The sequence below is a fragment of the Lepidochelys olivacea genome, assembly GCF_965140295.1.
Source record: "Lepidochelys olivacea isolate rLepOli2 genome assembly, chromosome: 2".
In the NCBI taxonomy this organism is placed as follows: Eukaryota; Metazoa; Chordata; order Testudines; family Cheloniidae; genus Lepidochelys; species Lepidochelys olivacea.
The window spans coordinates 6583134-6598033 of NC_140412.1; the positions used below are offsets into that span (position 1 = coordinate 6583134).

General features: G+C 49.5%; 1 protein-coding gene across 4 annotated transcripts in view; it reads right to left on the reverse strand.

The window, feature by feature from the left end:
* The window catches only part of ADGRB1 (adhesion G protein-coupled receptor B1), a 376148-nt gene that overhangs the window by 147090 nt on the left and 214158 nt on the right, over window positions 1-14900 (reverse strand). For all 4 annotated transcript variants that reach the window (XM_084620795.1, XM_084620798.1, XM_084620797.1 and 1 more), the window contains exons 10-14: window positions 13230-13336; window positions 11719-11913; window positions 9401-9469; window positions 5450-5558; window positions 3540-3683 (exon numbers count right to left, since the gene is read on the reverse strand). In XM_084620795.1, coding sequence (XP_084476921.1) covers window positions 3540-3683; window positions 5450-5558; window positions 9401-9469; window positions 11719-11913; window positions 13230-13336 — 624 coding nt within the window. The remainder of the gene's footprint in view (window positions 1-3539; window positions 3684-5449; window positions 5559-9400; window positions 9470-11718; window positions 11914-13229; window positions 13337-14900) is intronic.

Consider the following 14900-nt stretch of genomic DNA (forward strand, 5'->3'; position numbering starts at 1 on the left):
AGAGCCACGGATGCTGAACGGCTGGGCCTGGCTCCACTGGGCTGGCTCCCTCACACTGGCATGATGGATGCTAATGTTATCTGACACCGCACAGCCGGGGCAAAAGGGCCGAGAGGCCGCAGGCCCTTCAGTTCTAATCCCTGATGAGCCTCCGACTCATTTGTGTGACCTCTGGGCACGTCACTTGCACCCCCACCCCGCCCCGCCTCCCTCCCACAACCCAGCTGAGAAAAACCAGATCCGACATCTGAACAGAACCTTAATGGGTACAAACATTTCATTGGTGTTTGGCCTGGTCCTGCAGATCCCTACACAGACAAGAGCCCCCTCACCCCCATTGTGGTAGGTCTGCAGCAGGTAACAACCCCCCGCTGCCCCTGGCTCTCACACTCACGTGATATCATGGGTGAGCAGAAAACTTTAACCCCATGAGCCTGATTCTCATTTACGCCCTTCTGGAAATGCAAAGAGGCTGTCATGTAAATGATACTCAGGTCTGAATTTCTTGGGTCTTTATCAAGACTTTAGCGACGTAACTGCCCCGTCTTATTTATGTGCAAAGATGACAGAACAAGAAGCAATGATCTCAAGTTGTAGTGGGGGAGGTTTAGGTTGGATATTAGGAAACACTATTTCACTAGGAGGGTGGTGAAGCACTGGAATGGGTTCCCTAGGGAGGTGGTGGAATCTCCATCCTTAGAGGTTTTTAAGGCCTGGCTTGACAAAGCCCTGGCTGGGATGATTTAGTTGGGGATTGGTCCTGCTTTGAGCCGGGGGTTGGACTAGATGACTTCCTGAGGTCCCTTCCAACCCTGATAGTCTACAATTCTGTAAAATTACACCAGCAGGTTACCTGGTCTAGCACAGTGTTTTATTTTGATCATCCATTCTTCAGTAGCCCAGTGACTGGAAGCTGTACACCTGCAGCATCTGCACACGGAGCTGCAAAGATTGCATGCCCGGCTGTAGTTGCAGCTTGCAGGCATGCTGCATGCCCATTTGCACATGACTAGTTTGAAAACTATTTTGTTGGCTCCTCAGCTGGTGTAAATCAGCATAGCTCCATTGAAACCAACAGCTAATTCACACCCGCTGAAGATCGGGTCTTTATTTTAGCAAGTTGCAAAGTTGTTATTCTATGAAGCAGTGGTGGCCAAACTTACTGACCCTCCGAGCCACATATGACAATCTTCAGAAGTTCGAGAGCCGGGCGCGCCTGCCACGGTTCAGGGCTTCAGCCCCATTGGAGGTGCCTGCCGGGGCTTGGGGCTGAGGCCCCACTCCTGCTGATGTTCCAAACCCCAGTAGGCTCACCCTGGGGGGCTGAAGCCCTGAGACCTCCATCCTGCTGGGCAGAAACCAGAAGCAATGCATTGTGGGGGCTGCTGAGGGTAAGAGGAGTGTGAGACTCAAGCTGTTGGGGGGGCGGAACCTTTAAATTGTGTCCCCCGCCCCCACTCTCAGCAAGCACCAGTCACCTCTGACAGAAACCCCTAGTCCCACCTCCCTGCTGCAGGGCAAAAGCCCTGAGCTCTCCCCCGAGTCTGCTAGGCAGAGGGGTGGGGGACGTAGGGGGTTCCACAAGGTGCACTTCAACGATGAAAGAACCGCATGCGGCTCACAAGCCACAGTTTGGCCACCAACGCTATAAAGACAAACCGTGCCCTCGCATTCTCCCTGCCGTATGCATTTGCAAAGAAGAGATAGGCGCTAAAAAGAATTACAACGTGTCTCCCACACAAGTAATATATCAAGAAGGACCATCTTTTACTGATATGATTCCAGGAAATGCAGCTCCGGATGGAATGGAAAAGGATAATAATGTAAGTCCTAATTTGGTGTATTTAACCATTTATTGTGCTTGTTGTAAAGGACGTAAAGCAGTTTACAAGGCAGTGATCTAGCCTGAGCTGCAGTCCTGGATTTAGTCTTTTCTCTGCTACTGACTCCCTGCTTGACCTTGGGGCAGTCACTTAACTGCTCTGCGCTTCAGTGTCCCCATCCACAGAATGGTGGTTCTAATGCTGATCTACCCAATGGGACAGACTTTGCAGCTTCATGAATGGCTGTGCTTGGAGATCTTTGGGTGAAAGGTGCACTGGGAAGCCAAGGGATCATGTCAACAACTCGGACAGTCTCCTGCCTTTGTCTCAGCAGAGGACGGTGCAGTCTGATGAAGAAAGCGCAAACTGCCTGCTCTCGCTGATTAAGCCAACCTGCACTGGGGACAGCTACAGAGAAAGGGACAAGGTGCCCCTTTGCAGGCACAATTTAGGCTCCTCTTTTTGAAATACTAGTCTTAAATATTTAGGGCCCAGTCCTGCAAAGAACCGAACACGGCCCACGCAAAGAGGAGCTCTGTAAGCTTACTGAGAACCAAGGCTGACTTCAGTAAGTGGCGTCTACACCCAGTACCCCACAGGATCAAGTGTTTGGAGCTAATCCCAACCTCAGAAGACCTGCTGCAGCTAACGGATGGTCCACGGAATAGCTACAGAATCAGGCCCTGGCTGAGCACTCTAGGATCCGAGCCCTGAGCCCTGCAGTTTTCCTTTAAGATCTGAGATTCAGGACGACTTGGCTTATGCTCAAGCGGCGGCTGGATTTGATCTGCTTGCTCCCCCTCTCCCTCCCCATGCTGTTCAGGCCTGATAATAGACTGTCACAGAGCAAATGACCCCCGAGTGATTAATGCCCCCTTTCCTGTAGCCGATGTGTGGTTACAGAGGATTACACACAAGAGCCACAGACATCACTCCAGCTACATGGCCACTGCCCATCCAGCGGCCAAGAACTGCCTGCCTGTCCGGCCGCCAGAGCCAGCCAAGCGAATAACCCAGAACGTTTCATATCCACCGCACGATGAATGGCAACCTTTTCTTCTCCCTCCCTCCCCCCGAAAAACTCCCTTCATTGCCACTCGGCACTGGGAGCCTATTTTCATGAAAAATACAGATCATTAAACTGGTAACACTGCTCCCAAACCGTTCCGAATGCCAAGACATTCGCTCCCAGAGAAGCGTCTTTCTGAGCCCTGGCTCACGGCACTGAAATGATGCCATGGACCAGAGAGAAAACAACACACAACCCCCACTGAGGGCTGGAAGGAACCAGTTTGGGGTCCAGTCTGCACTGGGAGGGGACATCCTGCCCAGCTGATGGCTTGCCTGGAACCCAGCGCATCAGGTCCCTTTCAGGCTAAGTGGAGCGAGTAGATTATTATTGTCTGCAATGTGTCCCAGGTGCATTGTTGCTCTGGGGTTTGGCTCTGCCTCCAGCTGTTTTCTAAGCAAGAAGCCGTTGTGTCTAGTAATGGATCTGTGACCAAATCCGGGATGTAAACTAATCTCCTGAACTTGCTGGGGAGCTCAGACCTGGATCTAAACGACACCTCATCTTTAAGGCTCAGTGCTGCGTTCAGGGCCCGTTCCTCTTGGGCAGATCCTCACTAGCTGAGGGCAGAGCTTGCGGAGAGAGCATACATGATTGAAGCCCCCTTGACGCTGAAGAACAATGATGCTGCAGCAGCACTGCCTTACCCGCGAGCCCCGTAGAGAGGATGCTCTTGGAGATGGTGACCTTGTCCTCGGAGGTCCTGGCCCAGTCCACCATGCCCCTCCAGCCTTTCATGGGGAAGCTGATGTCAGTGGCTGCATTGGCGGGGAGTTTGTGGATGCTGAGGACTTGAGAGGAAACAGAAACAGTAAGTTTACACTGGTGTAAATACAGAGTAACTCTGTATTTACTCTGTTTACACTGGTGTAAATACAGAGTAAGGTGACTTCTTTTACACCAGCGTGACTCCAGAGTGACTCTGATTACTTCATTTACACCAGTGCAAATCCAGAGTGACTCCAATGACTTAATTCACATTGCTGCAACTATGAATAGAAATTCAGAGACTATGAACCATTCAGAGACCAACATTTTGGATTTTCCGCTCTTTGAAAATGCGGCCCTCCATGTCGTATGTACGGTGCAAGGGATAGCTCAGACCAGACAAATGGCATTCCATTAGCCTGGAGAGAGATCAAGGCCATCAAGGCCATCGTGAATTGTCTCAGAGAAAACCCCTCCTTGCCTATTTGGCTAATGGAGCGCCTTCGGGCAAATCCCTCTTTAGCTGGTGGGACGGTGCCTGTAAGAACAAGCAGGGCTCTGGGAAATGTCTCTCCCTGCCGACCATGAGCTGAGGCAACCGGGGATTGAGAAGGGATGAGCTGTGAGTGTGCAAGGCTTTGTGATCTTGGTGGCCAAGAGTGTGATGAAAGCAGAGGAAGACTGGGAGCCTCTGGATTAGCCAGATAATGTCCAGGAGAGCTGAGATCTCTGGCATGGCAGGAGGTATTTGTTCAGCTAACGTCTGTACATAAAGCAAGGTGATAGCAGTAGGCGGGTGGAGCTGGCGCTTCTGTTCACTGAGCAGGACCCCCATGCATCCTTCTGTCCCTCCATACTTCCTCAGCCTCCTCCGCCCTCAGATTAAACTCAAGACACCTTAACCCAAATACTGCCCTTGCTCCCAGACGTGTGACCCTAGAGATGGCCCTGGGCTTGCACTGATGTGAACGGGGCCATTAGCCTGGCCAATGGTGGTTTATACCCTGCACCATATGTTCCGTCACACCTGGGTGGGACATACAGAGAACACATTTGCCTTCCGGGGAGCATGAATGCAGCACTCAGCCGGAGATGCTTGTACCATCCCTTTGATAAACTCTGGAGGGAGCAGGGAGAAGAAGGGTGGTCTTGGGTTTAAATGAGTGGGCTGCAACTTAGGAGAGCCCCGTTCCATTCCCAGCTCTGCCAGACTTCTTCTGGGACCCTGGGCAAGTCATTTCATCACTCTGTGCTTCAGCTGTGACGTGAGGAGAACAACCCTTCCTTTCCCCCATTCTTTGCCTGTCCTGTCTATTGAGCTTGTAAACTCTTGAGGGCAGAAACTGCCTCTTCCCACGTGTATGTACCAGGGCTTGCACCACGGCCAATCTCAGCTGAGATCTCTAGGCATTGACAGAACACAGCTTCTGTTACTGGTATCGGTCCACTGGCCTGGAGTCCCATCCTTTACAGCTGCTGATTCTTGCAGGGAGAGCTGACCTGCCTGCTCCAGCCTCCCTCGGCCTTAGAGAAGCGCTAACTATGCTGACAGCTGAGGACAACACTGCTCCACTTCACCTCATTACCCCAGGAGCCTTCCGAGTTAGCACATTGCCTACAAAGAGTAACAGCGGGGAGCCTGATCCCAAGGACCCGGGCTGCATCTGTATCACGTGTCTCTTACGTGAGAAGAAGTCGCTGCGTGGCTCCCTCTGCTCCCTCCCAGCCCCTGGCCAGCATTTTCCCCCGCCCAGGCTCACAGCCAGCTCATAAAAACTGCAAGGAGCGATGGCATGGTTTGAATCTGCCTGTGGAGCAGGGGAGAGGAGCGGAATCCAAACCGACTCACCTAGATTGTCCGTCACTTGGTAGGAATCCCGGAAATCTTTCATGCGAAATCCAATGACATCAATGAAATCCTCCACAAGCCTGAACAGCTCCTTAGCATTCGGCCCCACCTGCAAACCCAATAAGGAGAGGTCAAATATTTAGCAGCACAGATAGCAATGCGCTCACCTGGGCCTCTCCAATGGCCAGGGTTCCCGCCAGGCTTATCCCACACACAGAGAGCCGGAAGCATTCTCTGCTCATGCTGCAGTACCGAGGAGTAGGGAACAACTGTGAGGGCAGAGAACTGATCCACGGAGATAGAAACATGGACAGGAAATGACAGTATCAGATTCAGTTTGGGAAAACGCAGCTGATGGGCTTGGAGGAGAATAGTCCTCATCACAACGGGAGGGCAAAACCACAACGGGAGGGCTCTGATAGTGACCTACCAACCTACCCTCCTTCCTCAAGGTCCCAGTCTGGCCCGGGAAAGCCACATCAGACATCGACAGTTTTCCACGACCTGCAGTTAGCTTAACGTGGTCAGCAAATGAGACATGCCAGGCCCTATCTTCAGGTGGTGTAAATCAGCACTGCTCCATTTACGTCCGGTGGAGGATCTGGCCTGACGTGTCCACCAACGAGGCCAATGTGATTTGGCGCTGCACATGCAGAGGTAATAGACCTGCTCTATGCAAGCTCTGGCGTATCTGCGCCCAGAGGCAAACCCTGAGATCCTTATTCATTCAAAACTCCCTTTCACTTTGAGGACTCGGGGGGATCCGGCTCCTGGAATATTGTGCTCAGCTCTAGGAGTCGACATGACTGGAAATACACTGAGCAAAGAGAGGGAGTCCAGAGGATCCTTGCCCACACCGCTGTTCCTGGGCTGAGTACAGCTAGGCCGGTCCAGACCCACCAGGCTAAGCAAAGGGAACGTTTTCACAAAGCTGTGAAACAGGATGCAATACCACTATTTGAGGACAGCTGTTACAAAAATGGGGGAGCCCATTCCTCAAATCTGGGCACCCCAAGAGCATGTCTAAATCCCAGCTGGGAAGCAGACTTCAGAATTTAGGTGGGGAAATGCCTCTCTTAGGCCCATATGTCTGAAAACTGGGGCCACCATGAGCTGTTGTTGGAGAGGATGTTCTGACTCTTTTACTATGTACAGTTCTCTATTGAGAACTGAGGAGTACTGGTCGCTGAATAGCCTGATCCTAGCTCCATCAGAGACAGCTGCTCCCTCCAACAGCCCTCCAGTGGGACCCTGGCTTAGACTATCATGCATACCGCACGGCTCATTCCCAGTGGCAGGACCCCAGCTGCTAGAGGTCTCCTTTAGGGTTGGACTAGATGACCTTCTGGGGTCCCTCCCAACCCTGATATTCTATAATTCCTTGCCAAAGCCTGGCTGTATTTAGTGACACAAGACATGACTCTGGGACAATGTTTCTAACCACAATGACTAAACCTAACTCCCCAAACACACCTAGACTTAAAATTCACACCTGCCTATGCACAGGAAATAAGGACCGCTTTGTTTTGTTTATGTACCCTGTCACAATTTTGCCTGGTGCTTTGATATCAAAGTAATTGCATCTTAGATCTGTCATAGGTTGATTGCACAGACAGTTTAGTGATAAAGCAGTTGTACAAGTAGCCATCTTTATAGGGGAATATCCCCAACCAACCCATAGATCTGTGTAGGAAGAGAATACTGTTAAACAGCCAGGGCTACCATAACAGAGTTCTTGGGTTTGTTTGTGTTTTTTTTTTAAATTGAGAGATGGGAGCTAAAGCCCTGTGTTAAAAGGAATCTGTTTACATGGCATGGTAGATAGTGTGTACCTGCTCTTATCCCCTCTGCTAGGTGGACTGAGACCAGATCCAGCCTGTATTCCCCTCTAGCGGCTGGAGGATTTTAGAAAAGCTATTACCAATGATTCTCCTCTTGGTGCTCATGGGAGAACAGACTCCGGCTTTAGAACTGAAGTTTTAGGCCGAGATCCTATTTCTCATTCAAATATACGGAAAGTGGGCATCCATATCCCTTAGGCAACATAGGCCATCTCAGCCATGGTCCTCGTGCTGTATATAATAGTGGCGGTGGTCAAAAGATGAAAGACCCTCTGACTGATATCAAAGCAGTGCATAAAATAACATCGGCTGCCATGAGAGGGCAGATAGGTGACACCACAGGAATGAACATCAGGTGGGGGTCAGAGGCCAGCGGGCCAGGTTTACAACACAGGGAAGCTGTTAAGGGAAAACCACTGGGAACGAACTGCAGCCTGGAGAAAACTGCAAGTATTTTTATGATGATCAACTGGGTTTCTGCGTTGTCATGACGACTCAGCAGAGTCCACTCCACAGTGATTATTCTGAAATGTGTCTGTAGACACGTATTTGCTAAATTGAGCATACGGTTCTTCGCCTCCTCTGGAACCAGCCAGGGTCATCCATTTCCAGATGTGCTGGGGAAACATCAGCTATAGGGGCGAAAGGGGAGCTCAGTCTCGAGGTCTGTTCAATACTCGGTCTATCCCCTTTTACCTAGGTAATGCGCCCCTCCCCCTATCTGACTCATTTCAGAGAAGTCTCCGAACAGACATCAGGTGGTAACGTTACTGACCTCGCCCACCTTTCAACGTGTGACCTCTTGCAGGGGAACCAATCCCTTCCCAGCTCAATCAACATTCAGTGCCTGCTATCCGCCAATAGCACAAACCTTGCCTGGAGCTTTTTATTTTCATTTCAGTGTATCTCATCCCTTTATGCAAGGGTCTTTCACTCAGCCCCTTGACGTAGGGGGTCTCAGATTAAACCGGCAGCTTGTTAGCTGCCAGAGACGTACAGTGGCCATTCCGAAGAAAGTTGACCTTTAAAGATTCATGTTGGTGCCGGGCAATCGTCTCTCGCTCCTTTGCTGTTTGCTGCCCCTTCTGAGGGGCTTCACTGGGCAACACAGCGGGTAAAAGAGCCGCCATATTGTAACCCATGCCTTGTAGTCTCTTCAGGGGAATGCTCTCCACCTGATGGACACCTGTCAGAAACCAGACCTGTCTGTGGTGATGTTGACTTCCGAGATGCAGGCACAGGAGGGGTTGTTTCTGAGACGCAGTAACATGGAAGAGACAAGGGAGGAACTACTACAGACAGGGAGCCCTCAGTCAGAGTCGCCTGCGAACAGGCTTTGCCTTCAAGGCAGTATCATTTCACTCTGATGCGGCTCCCTGGGGCGGCAGAGGGATCAGCGCTGTTGAGCAGTGAGCGCTGTGAGGAAGAATGGCATTTTCAGTCCAGGATAGGGACAGTGGGTAAGTCACCTACATACACAGGCAGAAAATGCAATTGAGGCAGGGTAAGGGTTTGGTAAGACATCAACGGGACAAATAGCAGTCCCTATGCCCAGATAGGATGTGCTTTATCTGCTGAATTATCCACCATGTTCCCTAACTGGCAGCATCCCTGGGGAGACGCAAGGCGACCTCGTGAGGAAAAGGTAGCTGAAATATAAATGAACACTTGTGCAGCTCGAGCTGAGCCGAAGCATGAGCTCAGATGGCAGAGCACAGTCCTGGCCCTTTAAAATCTTACCTGTCCTGCCTGAGTCTTTTCATACAGGACTCAGACTTAGGAGGAACCTTAAAGGGCCAGGACTGCACTTGGCTCTGAAGTCTAGCATGATCCATTTTCCTGGTCACCACTGATTTCTCTAAGCAGAGTAATTCAGCCTTCACTTCTCTTTCACTGCAAGGAGTTGAGTCACTGATGCCTAGCAGTGTGGCCAGATGAGTTCTATCTCTTCTGGGTGAAACAGATGCCCTTTGAGCACAGCACCTGTCAGGCACACATAGCAGTGAGATCACCCAACCCTAGGGGAAATGCCAATAACCCCCCCTCCCCCCATGCCACAGACTGAGAGCCAGCATTATTTGGGTTGTATGTTTAAGCAGCAGGTCCATACCATCTGAGCTTCCTCCCACTTGTCCCGGTTTTCCTCTGACAGCAAGTTGCTGATGATCTGGACGAAGTTCTAGAGAGGCAAGCCAAAAAAGGAAAAGAAAGTCATGGTCAGAATGTGACAGAGCGGAAGGACACGTGCCCCACAACATGTGAAAGAGCAGAGAACAATAGTTTTAGCAAGAAGAGGATTTGCTCTCACTCACAGAGCACCGTTCTTCCCAAAGCATCCCAAAACACTGGACAAACCAAAGTCCTGCTCCTAATGAAATAAGGAGCAAAACCCCTACTGCCTCTCCTGGGGAGAAGAGTCAGAACCTTGCTCACCACCGGAGTGCAATAGGGCAGCCAGTGAGCACTACACAACTCATTACCCACCAGGCCACAGCAGAAAGTGAAGGATTCTGCAAGCCATGGAGAGCACAAGGGGAGTAGGCAGACATGAGGCAATGATAAAATGCCAAGAGGGGTTTTGACTACGGGGGGTGTGGAGAGCAGCAGGGTTGCCAACAGTACACCTGGCTCCCGCTTGCTCTCTGAGCCCCTCACTTTCACAGGGGGGTGGACTCACGCTGCAGACTGCAGGCCCAGATTTTGGAGATCTCAACATCCTGGAGTAGTGGGGATCTGGAGTTTTAGCTCAGCTAACTACAGAGACAGGGTTCAGAATTCAGGACCAGTTCAGAATTCGTGGGTGTTCTATCCACTGGGAAAACTTACCAAGGGACATGATGGATTCTCCATCATTTGTAGTCTTTAAATCAAGACTGGATGTTGTCTTAAAGGATCTGTTCTAGCTCATACTGAAGTTATAGGCTTGCTGCTGAAAGTATTGGTTGAGGTTCTCTGGCCTGTGCTGTACAGGAGCTCAGACTAGATTATCATAATGGAAAACCTATCTATCTATCCATCCATCCATCATTTTATCCAGCTATTTCTCTGGCCCCCATAACCAGAGTATCTGACCACTTCTCCATCATTCATGGATTCTCTCCTCACACTACCCCTGGGATATAGAGGCATATTATCCCTATTGTACAAAAGTGCAGATGGAGGCACAGGGCAGATTAAGGGACTTTCCCAAGACCACACAGGAAAGCTGAGCGAGGAACAGCACCCAGGTTTCTCCAGCCCCAGTGCAGCGCTCTATCCATAACCTTCTTTTGGCCCTATCTCGAACAAACAGAGAGGTTAGGTTTCTCCAGCTCAGCCACTTCTGTCCCTCCCCACCTTTGCAAAAGTCTCAGCATGTCTTGCCATTGTGAGTTAATGGACTTTCTCTGCACACTCTGCTGGGTGCTAGCTTCACTTGACCAAACCTTCACTGCTAAGAGAGCCCCACAGGCTGAGATATTTCACCCAGTGAGTAACATGCAGGAAATATAGAAGCCAAGGTACCAAGCAGACCCCATCTCCAGCAGATCTATCCCCCTTCCAATGAAAAGTCATTGCTAGTATTGGGAGTGCATTCATGCTCTGAAGCCAGCAAGCACAGGGCCTGCCAGACTAGATCAGCCACTGCTTCATCCAGCCCTGTCGCCGGGCTTTATGGAAGAAGACAAAACTACTTCCAGTGGTAGGAAAGCTGCTGGTAGCTCCATCTCCATTATAACTGGCTAGGGGGAATGACAGAATGGACTATCAGAGGAAGAGGGGCTATCCAGGCAAGAGTTCTGCTGTGTGTGTGTGTGAGAGAGAGAGAGATGTGAAGGCAGGAGATACAGAGTTCAAAGCCATTGATTTTCCTCTCCATTTTCCTCGCCGTTGCAGACACCATGAGGAAGCAGATCCTAGAGGACAAGTTTAATGTTTCAAGTTGTGGGCTGATGACCTCTCCTGAGGACTGATTTGTAGCCAGTCTGTATGCAACTGCTGAAAGTAAATCCCAGGGCAAGAAACCCTCAGCCTTCTCCCATATCAAAACATAGACACCTAATACCCAAGGATCAACTCCCCTCTTGGCCATTAGACTGAAATTCCTTCCAAATAAGGCACCAAAATCAATAGGACTCCACAGAAAGTGCAGCTGGGTTGAATCAGCTCTAAATGACTTTGCTCTTCAAGTTATTAGTTCATGAACCAGTGGGGATTGCGGGGGAGGAAGGGGGGTTGAAGCTCATTAGCCTGGGAAATGCACATTGGGAAATGAGGCACATCACGGAGGTAAGCAGAGACATTCCTGATTTTTCTAAACTTTCATCAAGTATAAGTAGATTCCAATGCATACAGTGGTAGCCCAAACTCTGTGTGTATGTGCCCATGCTTTAGACTTGCCCACGGCACCCATCCCATCATGACGTGCATCTCTCTTCCTCAGCTCACCTGTACATCCCCAGCAGCGGGGCTGTAATATGCCCTACGGAAGATCTCGGTCATATTCCTGAGTACATCGATGGTGGACAGCAGGTCCCCACTGTAGCTGGTCCCATCCTGGGAGATCTCCACGAGGTTTTGCAGCACTTCAGATACCCCTTCTCCCATCAGCCCCCGCTGAGCTTTGGAGAGATGCTCCCTTGTCTGAGACGAGAGAAGAGCACAATGAGTCAAACACACGTTAATGGGGATCAGTGAAGCTCTCAGGCCTCAGGAGCACAGACCAGATGATCACCATGGTCCTTCTGGGCATATGTCACCTAATCAATTCCCTGCCATTGCAGGGATCTCGGGCATTGGTGGTACCTTGGTCTCTCCTGTTCTCTACCTCTACATGACAGTTCAGTCTCTTGAGGACTTTGGTTCAGTATAAGGTAGCGGGGTGAAATGTAATGGCTTTGATATACAGGAGTTCATGCTTGATGATCTAATGACCCCTTCTGGACTTCAGCTCCGTGCAATCTGGGAGAGTCTGTGATATCTCTGAAAGGTTGTAGGTGGCTATCAGAGGACAACTGAATTCCCACTTTCTTTGTGACCAGAAAGGGAAGTGTCCCAGCAGATTCAGAAGAGGCTATTCTGCCTCATAACCTTGCTGCTGGCTACCCCTGCCTGCAATGGAAGATCTGCTCACCAATCAGTCTTGTAGCTGTCTTATACCTGAGTTACAGCCATCTGAGCCCACAGACAGGAACGAGGATGGTTCTGCTGCAGGCACTGACTTTCCAGACAATCCACCGGAGATTGGCAGAGGCAGGCCAAGTATTTACAGTTTTTATTATTATGATAACAGCTAAAGGACCCAACCGAGAATGGGGCCCCATCATGCCAGACACTAAAATCCCCAGCGAGAGACTATCCTGTCGCAAGGGGTTTACAATCTAACTAGACAAGACAGACAAAGGGGGAAGAAGGAAGAATTATTATCCCCATTTTACAGCTTGGAGCACTGTGTTTTTCTCTGTGCACAGATCTTATCAGGATAACAGCCTGAGGGGACAGTAATGCCTTCCATTTACAACAGCTTCCCTCCCAAAGGATCCCAAAATGCTTTACAAACTCTCCTTTCATGGCCGCTGAAATGCAGCAACAACACTGCACAAGGGCTTAGGGCAGAAAGAGATGACATCCTATCTTTTAACACTGCAGGGTGAATGTAAGGAAACTGGAGTTTGGCCAGGATACTGAGGTTAACACCCTCTACCCTTGCAAAAAGTGCTAGGAGCCCTTTAAATAATCACAAGTGGCCAGGCCTCTGTTGTAGGATTAGTCCAAAAGACAGAGCCTTCAGCACCACTGCACCCTCTAACACAATAATGGGTCACTGGCTCACTACTGCCTCAGAGGGAAGAGTGGGTCAGTGTAAGCACTTTGGGATTCTCTGGGGAATCTCCCATCTAAGTAAAAAGCGACAATGGGGGGAAATGGCTCCATTCAGATGAGAAGTGAATCTCTCTTACCATCATCTGTATATTCCTGTAGTCAATGGAAACACACTTGATGTATGTCGGAGTCTCCCAGTATGCTATCCCCTCTTCATCTAAAGTGCATCTTCGCAGGATCAACCCTAAAGGAGAATGAAAGGGGCATGGAAGAGAGGACAGCTGGATGTGGACAAAGGTGATCCAGTGGATCTATTGTACTTGGACTTTCAGAAAGCCTTTGACAAGGTCCACACCAAAGGCTCTTAAGCAAAGTAAGCAGTCATTAGATCAGAAGGAAGATCCTCTCACTAACTGGTTGAAAGAGAAAAGAAAGGGTAGGAATAAATGGTCAGTTTTCACAGTGGAGAGGGGTAAAAAGTGAGGTCCCTCAAGGATCTGTACTGTGTTGGTCAAGGTATTCATAAATGATCTGGAAAAGGGATAGGAAACAGTGGGGTGACAAAGTTTGAAGGCGATACTAAATTTACTCAAGAATAAAGCTGTCTGTGAACAGTTACAAAGGGATCTCACAAAACTGTGTGACTGGGCAACAAAATGGCAGAGGAAATTCAGTGTTGATAAGTGCAAAGCAATGCACATTGGAAGACATCATCCCAACTATACATATAAAATGGTGGGCTCTAAATTAGCTGATACCACTCAAGAAAGAGATCTCGGGGTCATCGTGGACAGTTCTCTGAAAACATCTGCTCAGTGTGCAGTGGCAGTCAAAAAAAGGTAAGAGAATGTTGGGAGCCATTAGGAAAGGGACAGATAATAAGACAAAAAATATCAAAATACCACAATATAAATCCATAGTACGCCCACACGTTGAATACTGCATGCAGTTCTGGTTGTTCCATCTCAAAAAAGATGTATTAGAATTGGAAAAGGTACAGAGAAGAGCAACAAGAATGATATGGGGTCTGGAACAGTGTCCACATGAGGAGAGATTTAAAAGACTGGGACTGTTCATTTTAGAAAAGAGACGACTAAGGGGGGTATGACAGAGGTCTATAGAATCATGGCGGGTGTGGAGACTGTGAATAGAGAAGAACCAGGAGTCATTAATGGGTAGCAAGTTTAAAACAAACAAAAGGAAGGATTTCTTCACACAACGCACAGTCAAGCTGTGGAACTCATTGCCAGGGAATGTTGTGAAAGCCAAAAGCATAAGTGGGTTAAAAAAAAATTAGATAAATTCATGGAGGATAGGTCCATCAGTGGCTATTAGCCAAGATGGTCAGAGATGCAACCCCATGCTCTGGGTGGCCCTAAGCCTCTGACTGCCTGAAGCTAGGATTGGACAATGGGGGATGGATCACTCGGTAAATTGCCCTGTTCTCTTCATTCCCTGGGAAGCATCTAGCACAGGGCACTGTCGGAAGACAGGATACTGGGTAGATGGACTCAGGATGGCCATTCTTATGTTCCTATGGAAACCCTGAGCATTCTCGTGGAGGGTACCCACAACAAGCTGATTTAGCTAGAGATGCACACAAACTGCCACAGACAATTGCTGAGCGCATACAGCAAACACATGCACTTTGGATGGGGTTTTTTATCTCCTTTCTCTGCATCCCCCAGGGGCATGAGAGCCAAAGAAAACCACGGTGGAAGCACTTGGCTGGCAATTTAGATCAGGCTAACTCGAACAAAGGAAACTCTATGTCTGCACCCATGGGAGGCAAACCCAGAGAGTCCCAG